Below are 14,469 nucleotides of genomic sequence, written 5' to 3'. Positions count from 1 at the left end.
GGATTTCAATAGTAACTTCCAGGTGAGGATACCCTCTAGACGGGAATGGAGAAAGGGAAGAATAGAGGAGGAAGATACCATCTCAGTATATACCGACGGGTCCAAAATGGACTGCGGTGTAGGCACGAGAGTATTTTCCGATGATCTAGACATTTCTCTCTCTATCCGTTTCCCAAACTCGGCTAGTATCTTCCAAGCGGAAGTACTAGGCATTGAAAAGGCCTGTGAAGCTCTATTGGAAAACTATGAGAGGATACATAAAGCAACAATATATACGGATAGTCAAGCGGCTCTCCTGGCATTGTCGTCACCCGTGACTAATTCAATAATTGTCCTAAATTGCAAGAAGGCGCTGAAGTCGCTAGAAGACAAGCTCATCCTAGACTTGGTATGGGTTCCCGGCCACAGGAACATTTTCGGCAACGAAAAAGCAGACGAGCTGGCAAAGACAGGGGCTTGTCTGAACGAATCGGAGGCCGAATTAATACCAAGCCCGCTAGGCTCGATCAGAAGGGAGCTTAATTTACAATTTCAACAATTAGCAAATAACAGATGGGAAAATACAACAAAATGCAAAATAAGCAAAGCAAAATAGAAAAAGCAGACGAGCTGGCAAAGACAGGGGCTTGTCTGAACGAATCGGAGGCCGAATTAATACCAAGCCCGCTAGGCTCGATCAGAAGGGAGCTTAATTTACAATTTCAACAATTAGCAAATAACAGATGGGAAAATACAACAAAATGCAAAATACACCAAACAGATATGGCCAAAATATGACATGAAGAGAACTAACGACTTATTAAATAAGTCAAGAAACAATATTTTCAGACTAACTGCTACCATTACAGGGCACTGGCCATTTGGAGAACATGCGTCGAAAATGGGTATGCCCTACAATAACATATGCCGAAGCTGCGAACTAACAGGGAATAAAGAAACAATTTTCCACTTCCTCTGTGAATGCCCAGCCCTATCGCAGATCCGTCACAGAACACTGGGAATCCATCAAGCATCAAACCTCGAATGGATGTCTACAAAAAGCATAATGGATATAAGTAGCTTCATCGAAACCACAAAGTGGTATGAACGAGAAGCTTAAAGAAGACAGCAAATAAAAAAAATAAAAGGTCAACGACTAGTGCATCAAAATGGCACAGATAGTGCTAATTGAGCCCGAACTAAAACAGGGCAGCACTCCTACCTACCTACCTACCTACCTATACTTCTTATACGAGTTCGGAACAGTTGCGATAATTGTTGCACAACAGCAACATTATGCATAAACATACATATGACATGTTTATATGTCATTGAACAAACACACAAATTTACATTTGTATATGCGTGAAAGAGTGATATGAAAGAGTGGCAACGCCGCGAAAGTAGAAGAATAAACGAAGAGTAGGCTGCGTGCGTGCGTGTGTGAAGAGCCTAATGGCTAAGCTTGGCCTCATGAAGAAATGCCTAACGGCGGTTCCGTGGGGCGTATATGTACAAGCGAACACTGCGAAGTCAAGGGTTTAGTACGTAGGCGTATTGATCTGCAAGTCCGTATGGGCGTGGGCCCGAATGAAGTGCATCTCTAGCAGACAATACGAATCGTGCCTATCGTCCGTAAAAATGACGGTATCTTTGGAAGATTCCCCCTTCGAAATCAAAAAAAAAAAAAAAACATATGCGTGCACGTAAGTTTGTCAACCACCAAAAATCAAAAGCAATGTTCTACAGAAACAACAAGCGCCAAAAATTTATGTCGATATGTTTGCATGCTCATACATATTCATACATATTTACGACAAGCCGATTTTCTACCAACAACGCAATGTAGCGTCGCGCCGGCGGCCATCAATTTTTCGATACATCGAATTTTACAGAGTCGTTTCAAGTGATCCCTCTGTAATTATAAATGCGCAAAATATGTATTGCATAGTATTGACTTACTATTATATATATATATATATTTGGCGTAGGAACCGCTTTAAGCGATTATAGCCGAATCCACCAGAGCGCGCCACTCATTCCTCCTTTTTGCTTTTTGGCGCCAACTGGAAACACCAAGTGAAGCCAGGTCACTTTGCACTTGGTCTTTCCACCGGAGTGGAGGTCGTCCTCTTCCGCGGCTTCCTCCAGCGGGTACTGCATCGAATACTTTCAGAGCTGGAGTGTTTTCTTCCATCCGTACAACATGACCTAGCCAGCGTAGCCGCTGTCTTTTTATTCGCTGAACTATGTCAATGTCGTCGTATAAATCGTACAGCTCATCGTTCCATCGTCTGCGGTATTCGCCGTTGCCAATGTTTAGAGGACCATAAATCTTGCGCAAAACCTTTCTCTCGAAAACCCCAAGTGTCGTCTCATCGGATGTTGTCATCGTCCACGCTTCAGCGCCATACATCAGGACGGGAATAATGAGCGACTTATAGAGTTTGATTTTGGTTCGTCGAGAGAGGACTTTACTTTTCAATTGCCTACTCAGTCCAAAGTAGCACCTGTTGGCAAGAGTAATTCTGCGTTGGATTTCAAGGCTGACATTGTTGGTGTTGTTAATGCTGGTTCCCAGATAAACGAAATTATCTACAACTTCAAAGTTATGACTGTCAACAGTGACGTGGGAGCCAAGACGCGAGTGCGCTGACTGTTTGTTTGATGACAGGAGATATTTCGTCTTGTCCTCATTCACCACCAGACCCATACGCTTCGCTTCTTTATCTAGTCTGGAAAACGCAGAACAAACGGCGCGGTTGTTGCTTCCGATGATATCAATATCATCGGCATACGCCAGGAGCTGTACACTCTTGTAGAAGATTGTACCCTCCCTATTTAGTTCTGCAGCTCGTATTATTTTTTCCAGCAATAGATTGAAGAAGTCGCACGATAGTGAGTCACCCTGTCTGAAGCTTCGTTTGGTATCGAACGGCTCGGAGAGGTCCTTCCCGATCCTGACGGAGCTTTTGGTGTTGCTCAACGTCAGCTTACATAGCCGTATTAGTTTTGCAGGGATACCAAATTCAGACATCGCGGCATAAAGGCAGCTCCTTTTCGTGCTATCGAAGGCAGCTTTAAAATCGATAAAAAGATGGTGAGTAACGATTCTTCTCTCTCGGGTCTTTTCCAAGATTTGGCGCATCTTGAATATCTGGTCCATTGTGGATTTTCCAGGTCTAAAGCCACACTGATAAGGTCCAATCAGTTCGTTGACGGTGGGCTTTAGTCTTTCACACAATACGCTCGACAAAACCTTATAAGCGATATTGAGGAGACTTATACCACGGTAGTTGGCGCAGATTGTGGGGTCTCCCTTCTTATGGATTGGGCAGAGCACACTAAGATTCCAATCGTCAGGCATGCTTTCTTCCGACCATATTCTACAAAGAAACTGATGCATGCACCTTATCAGTTCTTCGCCGCCGTATTTGAATAGCTCGGCCGGTAATCCATCGGCCCCCGCCGCTTTGTTATTCTTCAAGCGGGTAATTGCTATTCGAATTTCTTCATGGTCGGGTAATGGAACATCTATTCCATCGTCATCGATTGGGGAATCGGGTTCGCCATCTCCTGGTGTTGTACTTTCACTGCCATTGAGCAGGTCGGAGAAGTGTTCCCTCCATAATCTCAGTGTGCTCTGGACATTCGTTACCAGATTACCTTCTCGGTCCCTACATGATAATGCTCCGGTCTTGAAACCTTCTGTTAATCGCCTCATCTTTTCATAAAATTTTCGAGCATTACCCATATCGGCCAGCTTTTCAAGCTTTTCATACTCACGAATTTCGGCCTCTTTCTTTTTACGTCTGCAAATGCGTCTCGCTTCCCTCTTCAGTTCTCGATATCTATCCCACCCCGAACGTGTTGTGGTCGATCGCAACGTTGCGAGGTAGGCAGTCTGTTTTCTCTCTACTGCGGAACGACAATTCTCATCGTACCAACTGGTTTTTTGGCGTTGCCGGAGACCAATTGTTTCGGCTGCAGCGGTATACAATGAGTTTGAGATGCCGTTCCACAGCTCCCTTATATCGAGATGCTGATGAGTGCTCTCAGAGAGCAGGAGTGCAAGTCGAGTAGAAAATCGTTCGGCTGTCGGTTGTGATTGCAGCTTTTCGACGTCGAACCTTCCTTGTGTTTGTTGACGGGCGTTCTTTGCTGCACAGAGGCGAGTGCGTATCTTTGCTGCTACTAGATAATGGTCCGAGTCAATGTTTGGTCCTCGGAGCGTACGCACGTCTAAAACACTGGAGACATGTCTTCCGTCTATCACAACGTGATCGATTTGCGCGTGTTTCGATCAGGGGACAGCCACGTTGCTTGATGAATTTTTTTATGCTGGAATCTGGTACTACAGACAACCATATTTCGGGCCCCAGCGAAGTCGATCAGCCTCAGGCCGTTTGGCGATGTTTCGTCATGGAGGCTGAATTTTCCGACTGTTGTGCCAAAGACGCCTTCTTTACCCACCCTGGCGTTAAAATCGCCAAGCACGATTTTGACATCGTGGCGGGGGCAGCGCTCATAGGTGCTTTCTAGGCGCTCATAGAAAGCATCTTTGGTCACATCGTCCTTCTCTTCCGTTGGTGCGTGGGCGCAAATCAGCGATATGTTGAAGAACCTCGCTTTGATGCGGATTGTGGCAAGACGTTCATCCACCGGGGTAAATGCCAGGACTCGGCGACGAAGTCTCTCTCCCACCACAAATCCAACACCGAATTTGCGCTCCTTTATATGGCCGCTGTAGTAGATGTCACAAGGACCCACCTTCTTCCGTCCTTGTCCCGTCCATCGCACTTCTTGGACGGCAGTGATGTCAGCCTTTAGTTGTATGAGGACATCAACCAGCTGGGCAGAGGCACCTTCCCAATTAAGAGTCCGGATATTCCAGGTGCATGCCCTCAAATCATGATCCTTAGTACGTTTGCAGGGGTCTTCATCAAAAGGGGGGTTTCTCATCCGAGGCTCGGTGTTTGTTTTCATTGGGGAGATTTTTTTATGTGGTGGGTCCCAAACCCTACGCACAACCGCACAAGCGGGCTTCGCCATCTCACTTACTATTAGCAAATATAAATAATTAAATGTATTTAAATATTCTACTAATATATTAATGTACTACAATTGATTTTAGTAAGAATCAAGACATAAAACAATCCATAATAATATGAGTTGGGGACATGGACCTCTTTGCCTGCGAAAACGCGACACTGATTACAAGTCTTTGACAAAAAAAATTACTATTTGCGGTCATTCGTTGTCCGTGGCAACGAATGTTTTACAAGAAATGTACTACAAGTGCACATATTTACACACATATGCATGTAAACAAATTTGCGAACATTATGCGTATGGTTCTTTTGATTTTTTTTCTATCGTTTCTGTTTCATTTCTGCGAATTCTCAACTAGTTTATGTAACTTTTGGTTGAAATTCTCTGCGTTTGCCGTTGAAAACTTAAGACTATGCTTCACAGGATCATTTCTTGTAGTCAGTCTTCATGTACTTTCTTTGCAAATCGAAAGTATTACTTTTGGTTGGTGACATATTCACATGTGTAGGTATTTTATTTCAATAAAATTAAATTTTTAAAATTTCTTAAGTTTGTGGGTTCGAACCTCAACCGGGGCATTAATTTTTTTATTTATTTCAATAAAATTAAATTTTTAAAATTTCTTAAGGTTGTGAGTTCGAGCCTAGGGACACAGCAATATTGCCTACATAAAGGCGGATGGAAATGCGTGGACCTCCTCTGCAAAAGAATCTTTGGAGGTTCTCATTAAAACGCATTTCCCAGGGAGTCAGCAAACGGCAATAACGGAGGTTCAACCAGATCCACCCACAAAAGCAGCTGACTACCAAGGCCTGATAGTAAGCAGATGGAAAATAAAATACGCTATAAATAGTTTCTCACCATTCAAAGCGGCAGGTCCAGACGGGATTATGCCCATAATGCTGCAAAAACTGGAAGAACCAATAAGTCAAAGGCTTGAAAACATATACAAGGCAAGTATTCAACTGTCTTACATCCCAAGAAGTTGGAAAAGAACTAAAGTGGTGTTCCTACCAAAACCAGGCAGAAGAACACATGAAAATGCTAAGGATTTTAGACCCATAAGCCTCACATCCTTCATGCTTAAGGTACAAGAAAGGCTAATGGATATACATATAAGATCAAGCATGGAAGGAACGTTAAAAAAATGGCAAAACATTTTTTTTAATCGATTAAATAATCAAATGATTAATTGCAAGATATAAAAAAATAATTGCAATTAATTGCAATTAATGTAAAAAAATCGAGTAATCGAATAACTCCAATGTTTTCAAATAATACTAAATTGCATAAAGACCACCACCAAGTTTCAAGGCCGAATTTTGTATTATAATGCTCTATCACAGAGTCCGAGACATATCCTAAAAGAGAAAATGGTCTATATTTGAAGTTAAGTAGCACAATGGTATTAAATTTTTCAAAATATGTACAGCAATCTTAAAGTAAAAGAATTGCCTCTTACTTAAAAGACTATGTTTTGCAACTTTGCGTAAAAATAAAACCAATAAAATATAGGAGACTATATTCTTATTTCAGACATTCAAATTATGTTGGTATATACACAAAAACAAAAACGAAAATAAAATTAAAATATCGTATTAAAAATTCATTTGTCTTAGTATAAATGAAAATATATTTATTGAAGTCAAGAAAATTTATTCTCTGTTCAACCAAGTTTGAAGAAAAAGCAATTTCGATAAACGTTTTGTTGTCAAACGATTGCGTTTTTCGGTCGCAGTTGCACGATTTTGAGAAAAGCCGCTCAGCAGGTACTGAGGTACCAAGTAGATGACAACACTTTTTTGAAAGTCCGTACGGTTTTCATTTCTTCCCAAGCATCAATAGTGTTTCGAAGCTGAAGGGCTTTCATTAATTAGTTTGCTGCTGCAACTCGCCATTTCAATCATGGTGTCAGTGTCATCATCACTTAGGGGAACATTGTCGTTACTCCTAGATTTCAGAGTCTAATTTGTACACATATATTTATATATAACTAGAAGAAATTTAAAATGTAATAACGATTGCTCCAACTTACCACAATTTGCAGGCTACTGTTGCATGCTTTAATTTTAAATACTGCAACATATTTGTTGTGTTATTAGAAAATTTTAAATTTTTGCAGCAAAGTTGACATTTAACGTAGTTATTGCTATTTTATTAAAAAAACAACTGAACGTAAAATGCGTTTGACTTAACTGTAAATGCAGTGTTACCAGACATTCATTTGTTGATATTAAACTACGTTGACATATCAGAATTTAACTATGTTTACACCGTTTCCAGTCATTAATGACTGATGCGACCAATTTCGACCCTTGTACGCTAACTTAGATGAACATAAAATGTATTAAATTTCAAAATGCTGTTTGCGATTATTTTGCAATTACTCGAGTAATAGTCTTATAAGACTTTGGAAAAATGTGTACGCATATGTATAATTGTATGGTTGCGCATTATTGGTTGGTGACATATTCACATGTGTATGTATAAACATATTCGCATGTGTATGTAGAAGCTGAACCAATACTGGCATTCCTCAGAGAGAAATTTTCATTAGAAATGATCAATGAAAGAAATGATCCTACGACAAAAGGAGGTACGACTATTGATACGGTATTCGCGAGAAATATAGATAAAATAGATGTAAGACATTTCATATCGTATTTTAGTTATCAGAAGAAAGAAATGATAATTGATTTGGACTTTGGTTTATAAAATGTGCATAATAAATTTATAAAATGTGAATTTATGAAAGTGTCTCTCGCTAATTTTCTTTCATACAAAATGATATGCATTTCTTGGAATATCACTAAGAAGTATAACTTCATCCGCGCGTAGGGACTCCACGCACTCCTTTTTTTTCTAATGCTCAAAGAGATGCACACACATGTAAACTTACACACATATGTATATTCCTCACAATCCCTTCTAACGATTACTGGCAAATAATGAAACATTCGCGCAAGTTACACAAACAACAACCAATCATATGCGCAAGCGCTTCCTGATTGGTCAATATTTGCGATTGCGCTACATAGATATTCTAATTAGAACATTTAAATGTTTCATGCTACAACAGCAATTTCATTCATAAGGAACGCACAACCAACGCCTCCACAAGGGCGCCTGGTCAACCAAAAGTCGTTTCAGTATGATGATCCTTCTAACGAGGATGAAAAAATTTCAATTCTAGAATATTGAAGAGTCAACCAACCACTGAAAATGAATCTTCCATCCATCCCCGCATATTCAAGCCGCCCACAAGTTATTTCTTCAAGACGATGCTAAAAATCAAGAGTTGAAGAATTTTCTAATGTTCACTTCAGAAGTGAAAAGTGGCAACATAGCCCTTTCCAGACACAAAAGATTCTTCAATCAATTCTGCAAATGCAAATCAATGTTCAGATGAATGCATATCTCTTATTCCTATTAGCCTATTTTAGCTGAAACTCAGCGGCATGAAACGAAGGCAAATCGAACATTGCATAACTATAAAAATAGCGTATGTCTTAATTCAAGAACTAAACCATACGAAAGAAATAAATGTGACAACATAGGCGACATTGTCTCTCGTCGACTCGCACAACAATTCGACATCAATATGTAAGCGAGCACATCTGTATGTTTGTGGGCAAAGTTGTCAGGGGTAAGGGAAGCGATCATTTACTTATTTGTAACATTTTGCTACAACTCAACAACAACACAATATAGCGTCACGCCGCCTTCGCACAAAATCGCCGTTACACCTTCGACATAACACCATGGGCAGAGGCGTTTCAACGGAGGGTTCCTTCTTAATCATAGTTATTGATTTGTATTTGCGAACGTAAATGCTCGGAATCGCTTTTGATTAACTCCTTCGTGCTTACCACCTGCGCCATTTCGAAAGTGGCAATCATCGCGCCTTAATCAGTGTTTTTTTCAGATCACTTTCGTCTGTTTGTATCATTGTTAACAGTTCCCTGATGCTTTGGTGTACTTTTTTCTTTCGAAGTGGCGAGTTTTCGATGTTCTCTTATAATTTCGCACTCAAAAAGTTGCGAGTTAACATTTGCTCCTTCTTATTAGTATACATTCTTTGCTACCGTTTTTTATTTCAATAAGAAATATTTATCAGTTGCTTCATTTGTTGTTCAGTTATAGCACTTTATAAATTTTAGATTAACGTTGTTTTGTGTTCGTTCTTTTGACAATATGTCAAACCTTCTTTATAATGACAAGGAATTCCTGTACTCAGTATCATCAAAATTCCCAATATTTACGCAAGTTATCCCGGACGGAGAGAAACACATACATCAAAAATTACAATAGTCTCGTCATCCTGATCGCCCCTTGCTTTATTGCCATGCTTAAAAGTTAGACGTAATTTGCGTGATTGGCGATTTCCTACAGTCGAAAAAATTATCAAACTTGGCTTGTTTTTTTTTGCTTAGTTCTTCTGTGCTCTTCCATTTTGACAAATGGGCTTTGGTTTCGATGACGAATATATGACGGGTATATGGTTATGACGACAGCAGGAAATCGCCGAATCTAACATATAAACCAAATATACTGCATAAAGCTCACCTTTTATTTGAAAAACCTATAATTAGGTATGTGTGTATATGAAGTTATGACCCGATTTTAACCATTTTTGGTACAGATACACATTATTAAAAGAAAAAATTCTCTTTTTACATAAATATCTGAGAGATTTTCCGATATTTTTGAAAAAAATATTCTTAGGCACTGAGCTTTTCATGATGATATCTGGGGTCTTGAAAAGTTATAGTCCGATTTGGACCATTTTTTTTATTAGTAATATTTGTGTAAAGTTTAATTCCTATATCTTCTCTAGTGCTTAATTTATAAATTATAAAGTAAACGAATCAGATGGAATTAAAAGATGCATTATATGGGAAGTAGGCGTAGTTGTAAACCGATATTGCCATCGATAATGACGGAGTGTCAAGAAAATGTTATGTACTTAATTTTATTGAAATCGGTCGAGTATTTCCTGAGTTATGGTTTTTGACACAAAAGTGGTGGCCACTCCCATTTTCCATTTTTTATAGAAATTCAAGTTTAGCTCTTCTCTGCTATTTCTTCTGTGAAATTTAGTGTTTCTGACGAGTTTCGCTAGTGAGAGGACGCACGAGCGGTTATTATCCGAATACACCCATTTTCAAGGTCAAGAAGGGGTACGTAAGGAACATGATTGGAGAAAGTTTAGTTTATATAGCTTTAGTAATTTGCGAGTTATATACAAAAAGCTTATTTGGGGGCGGAGCCACACCCACTTTTCGAAAAAATTACAGCCCCTCTCTATTGTGCTCCTATGTACACAATTCTATTTTGGTAGCTTTATTTGTGTCTGAATTATACTACTTTATAACTTTTCGGTTATCGGCATTTTGAAGAAGTGGCAATGGTCCGATTTCATCAATTTGTAATAACAACCCTCTCAAGGAACATGTGTACCAAGTTTAATTTTAAGTCAAGTTACCGCTTGCTCGGACAGACTCAGTTATTTGTAATTTGAAATTTATATTATACACACGTCTTTGAATCCTAACCAAAAATTCGACAAACATAGTTTCAGTCATTCTGTATCTAGGAATATGACTTCCACTTAAAAAAAAAACATTATGTGGTCAATAAATACAGTTACATATATAAAGATAAATAAAAATAATTACTTTTTTCTACATTAGTAAACATATGTACATATACTACATCCATTCATTTGCATATAATTATGTTTATTATATTAGAAGTTCACACACAATATATAATTTCCACCATCATATTAAATATATTATAACAACTGCTTAATACCCGGGCCACTTTGTACACTATTTTTGCATATCCGAATAAGAAACATGTTTTGTGTTACTTACAATTTTAATCGTTTTGCCATTGTATAATTGCTATTTAATAATCTGTATTAACAGATAACAGTAAACTAAATTGATGGTCTACTTTTGCAACGATTCTTTCACAAGAGTTATTTACCGCTATATAAGCTTCGTGTACCGTCGCATGATAACTGAGAATGTAATTTATATATGTTCGAATATACTTACTTAGTCATTCAAACATTGGACAAACTTTGACAAATCTCTTATTTAGATCTAAGATATATACCGAGTTTTATGTACGTTATAATGATAATGAATCAAACAAAGTTTGTGAATACAGTTTTTACGAAGCATTCAATGGCACTCAACTGACTGATTATTTATCATATATTATATTATGACCTGTACACACAGACATATCCCTTAATTAAGACTCCGTTAATGTCTATTAGCGTTAGTAAGATAATAAACTTGTCATGTATTTATCAAAACTGCTACCAGCTCAAATATAGAATTGTATCAATATTCGTTGTTGATTGGCAGACATACAAAAATATGTACATTTATAAATAGTTTATCACGATTGTCGATTAGTTCGAACTTTGAATTAGTCCATCTGATTTTGTATGTATTGTATCACGAGTGAAATTTTGAGACATGTACTATTATAAAAGAATTATCTTAGTGCAAAGGCCAGTCAGGTGGTGAAGTGCTAACAGACAATATTTTAAATTACTCTGGACAACCTCAATGTCATTATGGATTCCGCTTCAACAAACTACATATGTATAATAAGGCTATTTAGAGAATTTATGTGCAGTGTTTATAGTGAAGTAGATGTGTTTTAGGTGAGGTCCTGGGGTTTTGTACGAATCACATTAGTTTAGCTTGAAGCTTTTCGGGAAACTGGAATACTTTAATCTATTTTGCCGTTTTGTTTTGCTCGATCAGCTGATCCCCTTTTTGTTTTCTTTTCTCCTTTGGTTTTGGCGTAGCCAACCATTGGAAATATAAATAGAGTATTAGCGTCAAGACAGGTGTTCCCAAACATTTTTTGCGGAGGTATGGCATCTGAAAATGGTGATGGACGAACACCGGAGAATCATTTTAGGACGAACTCCAAAATAATGAGAACGGCATCAACGAGGTATTACAGCTGCTGGATCAACGAAGATTGGCGACAGTGCCGACCAAGTTTAAATGGCCAATTACCACCAACAAAGAAGCATAAGAATGTAAACGAATAAACGCAGACACCATAAGGAAGCCGTAAAAGTAGAACAAGCATATGCTCCAGGAAATAAACCCAGCGCAGGTGAAAATGAGTGGACGTGGTAAAGAACAAGAGGCCAATAGAAAAAAAATCAGATTGAAACCAGATGCTATCATTTAAACCAAAAAAGACGGCGCTTCTTTTGCTGATATCCTGTGTAAAATAAAAAGCAACAGTGAGCTCGAATCATTGGGATCACATATGACATACATTAGAAAAACCTTTAAAAGAGACCTTTTACTGGAATTGAAAAACCAAACGGACAAGAGAGCCGAACCTTTTCAAAACGCCCTAGAGGATGTGGTCGGAGAGATGGCTCTTATACCGCCTAAAAGCCACAATATTAAGATAGTATGTAAGGATTTGGATGAAATAACCACTTCTGAAAAATTGTGCGACGCATTGCAAAAAGAGTGCAGAACTTAGGGAAATCGAATATTAACAAGTAAGGAAAGATTAAGTTCGGGTGCAACCGAACATAATATACTCTCGCAATATATTGCAATATTTTTATTAAGATAACACACAATTTGACCCATATATTCAGCATAAAGTGCAGTAGAAAAATGAAAATCATAATATATAGTATATAGGCTGAGGTAATTCCAGAACCGGTTTCACCAATTTTCATCACCAAGGTACATTATATCTAAGATTATATGCTCACTTAATTAGGCTAAGATATTTCATTTATTACCCGATTTATCGTATTTTTAAAATTCCTATAATTAGCTATATGAGAGCTAAGGGAAGTTATGACCTAATTGTAACCATTTCTGATACAGAGACACACTATTAGAAGAAAAAGATTCCCTCTGAATTACATCAAAATATGGTAAAGATTTACCGATATTTTCGTTGAAAACTTACCATTAGGCACAGAGTTCTTCATGTTCGATATCCGGGGCCTTGAAATGTTATAGTCCGATTCTGACAATTTTTCCATAAGTGATGTCACGGCTCAAATACAGTATTTGTGTAAAGTGAACGAATCAGATGGAATTAAAAATTGAGTAATATGGCATGCTCGGTTGAGAACCGATAAACATAAACTTTGTATGGGGGTTGGTCGTGGAAACGTTTGCAGAATGGGTTTATACAGCTCTGTTATGCCCCTTCCTAGTGTGATCCTATTATAGATAATATTTTCATAACTTTATTTATGGCTTAGTTATAACATTTTATAGGTTTTCGGTTTTCGCAATTTTGTGGGCGTGGCAATAGTCCGATATCGCCCCTCATTCCAAAGTTCCCAGAACATGTGTACCAAATTTCGTCAAAACACTCACTTGGTTTCAAAAAAATCTCTAATATACAGAAAAGCTTATAAATGAAAAACAACGTCGCGTGCAGCATAGTACAAGTGATAGAAGTTAATACTCTTTAATCATTCATTGAAAGTGAGAGCGAGAAAGAATGTGAGAGAGAGTTGTATTGTACATATTACAGGGATCTTCTTCTTGACTGGCGTAGACACCGCTTACGCGGTTATAGCCGAGTCCAAAACAGCGCGCCACGTATCCCTCCTTCTGGCAGTTTGGCGCCAATTGGTTATACCAAGCGAAGCCAGGTCCCTCTCCACCTGGTCCTTCCATCGGAGTGGAGGTCTCCCTCTTCCTCGGCTTCCACCAGCGGGTACTGCATCGAATACTTTCAGTGCTGGAGCACTTTCATCCATTCGCACAATATGACCTAGCCAGCGTAGCCGCTGTTTTTTTATTCGCTGGACTATGTCTATGTCGTCGAATAACACATACAGCTCATCGTTCCATCGTCTGCGGTATTCGCCGTTGCCAATTCTTAAGGGACCATAAATCTTCCGCAAAACCTTTCTCTCGAAAACTCCTAGTGCCGTCTCATCGGATGTTGACATCGTCCACGCTTCTGCGCCGTAAAGTAGGACGGGAATGATGAGAGACTTGTAGAGTTTGTTTTTTGTTCGTCGAGAGAGGACTTTACTTTTCAATTGCCTACTTAGTCCATAGTAGCAGCTGTTGGCAAGAGTGATTCTGCGTTGGATTTCCAGGCTGACATTGTTATTGCTGTTAATGCTGGTTCCCAGGTAGACGAAATTATCTACAACTTCAAAGTTATGACTGTCAACAGTGACGTGGGAGCCAAGACGCGAATGCGCTGACTGTCTGTTTGACGACAGGAGATATTTCGTCTTGTCCTCGTTCACCACCAGACCCATACGCTTCGCTTCCTTATCCAGTCTGGAGAAAGCAGAACTAACGGCGCGGGTGTTGTTTCCAATGATATCGATATCATCGGCGTACGCCAGTAGCTGTACACTCTTATAGAAGATTGTACCTTCTCTGTTTA

The 14,469-nt window shown here is 38.9% G+C and overlaps 1 protein-coding gene across 4 annotated transcripts in view; it reads right to left on the bottom strand.

Moving 5' to 3' along the window:
* LOC105220469 (electroneutral sodium bicarbonate exchanger 1) overlaps positions 1 to 14,469 on the bottom strand; it is a 268,022-nt gene that overhangs the window by 239,486 nt on the left and 14,067 nt on the right. For 2 of the 4 annotated variants that reach the window (XM_054227254.1, XM_054227257.1), the window contains exon 1: positions 10,911 to 11,071. The exons of 1 other annotated variant lie outside the window; for it this stretch is intronic. In XM_054227254.1, the coding sequence (XP_054083229.1) occupies positions 10,911 to 10,930 (20 nt within the window). In that variant the 5' untranslated portion in view covers positions 10,931 to 11,071. Of the gene's footprint in view, positions 1 to 10,910; positions 11,072 to 11,096; positions 11,244 to 14,469 lie in introns of those variants that run through there. One more of the 4 variants, XM_054227255.1, reaches the window with a different exon arrangement.

This window comes from Zeugodacus cucurbitae, chromosome 3 (genome assembly GCF_028554725.1).
Source record: "Zeugodacus cucurbitae isolate PBARC_wt_2022May chromosome 3, idZeuCucr1.2, whole genome shotgun sequence".
NCBI classification, from domain to species: Eukaryota; Metazoa; Arthropoda; class Insecta; order Diptera; family Tephritidae; genus Zeugodacus; species Zeugodacus cucurbitae.
This window is presented reverse-complemented; position numbering and strand designations above follow the sequence as displayed.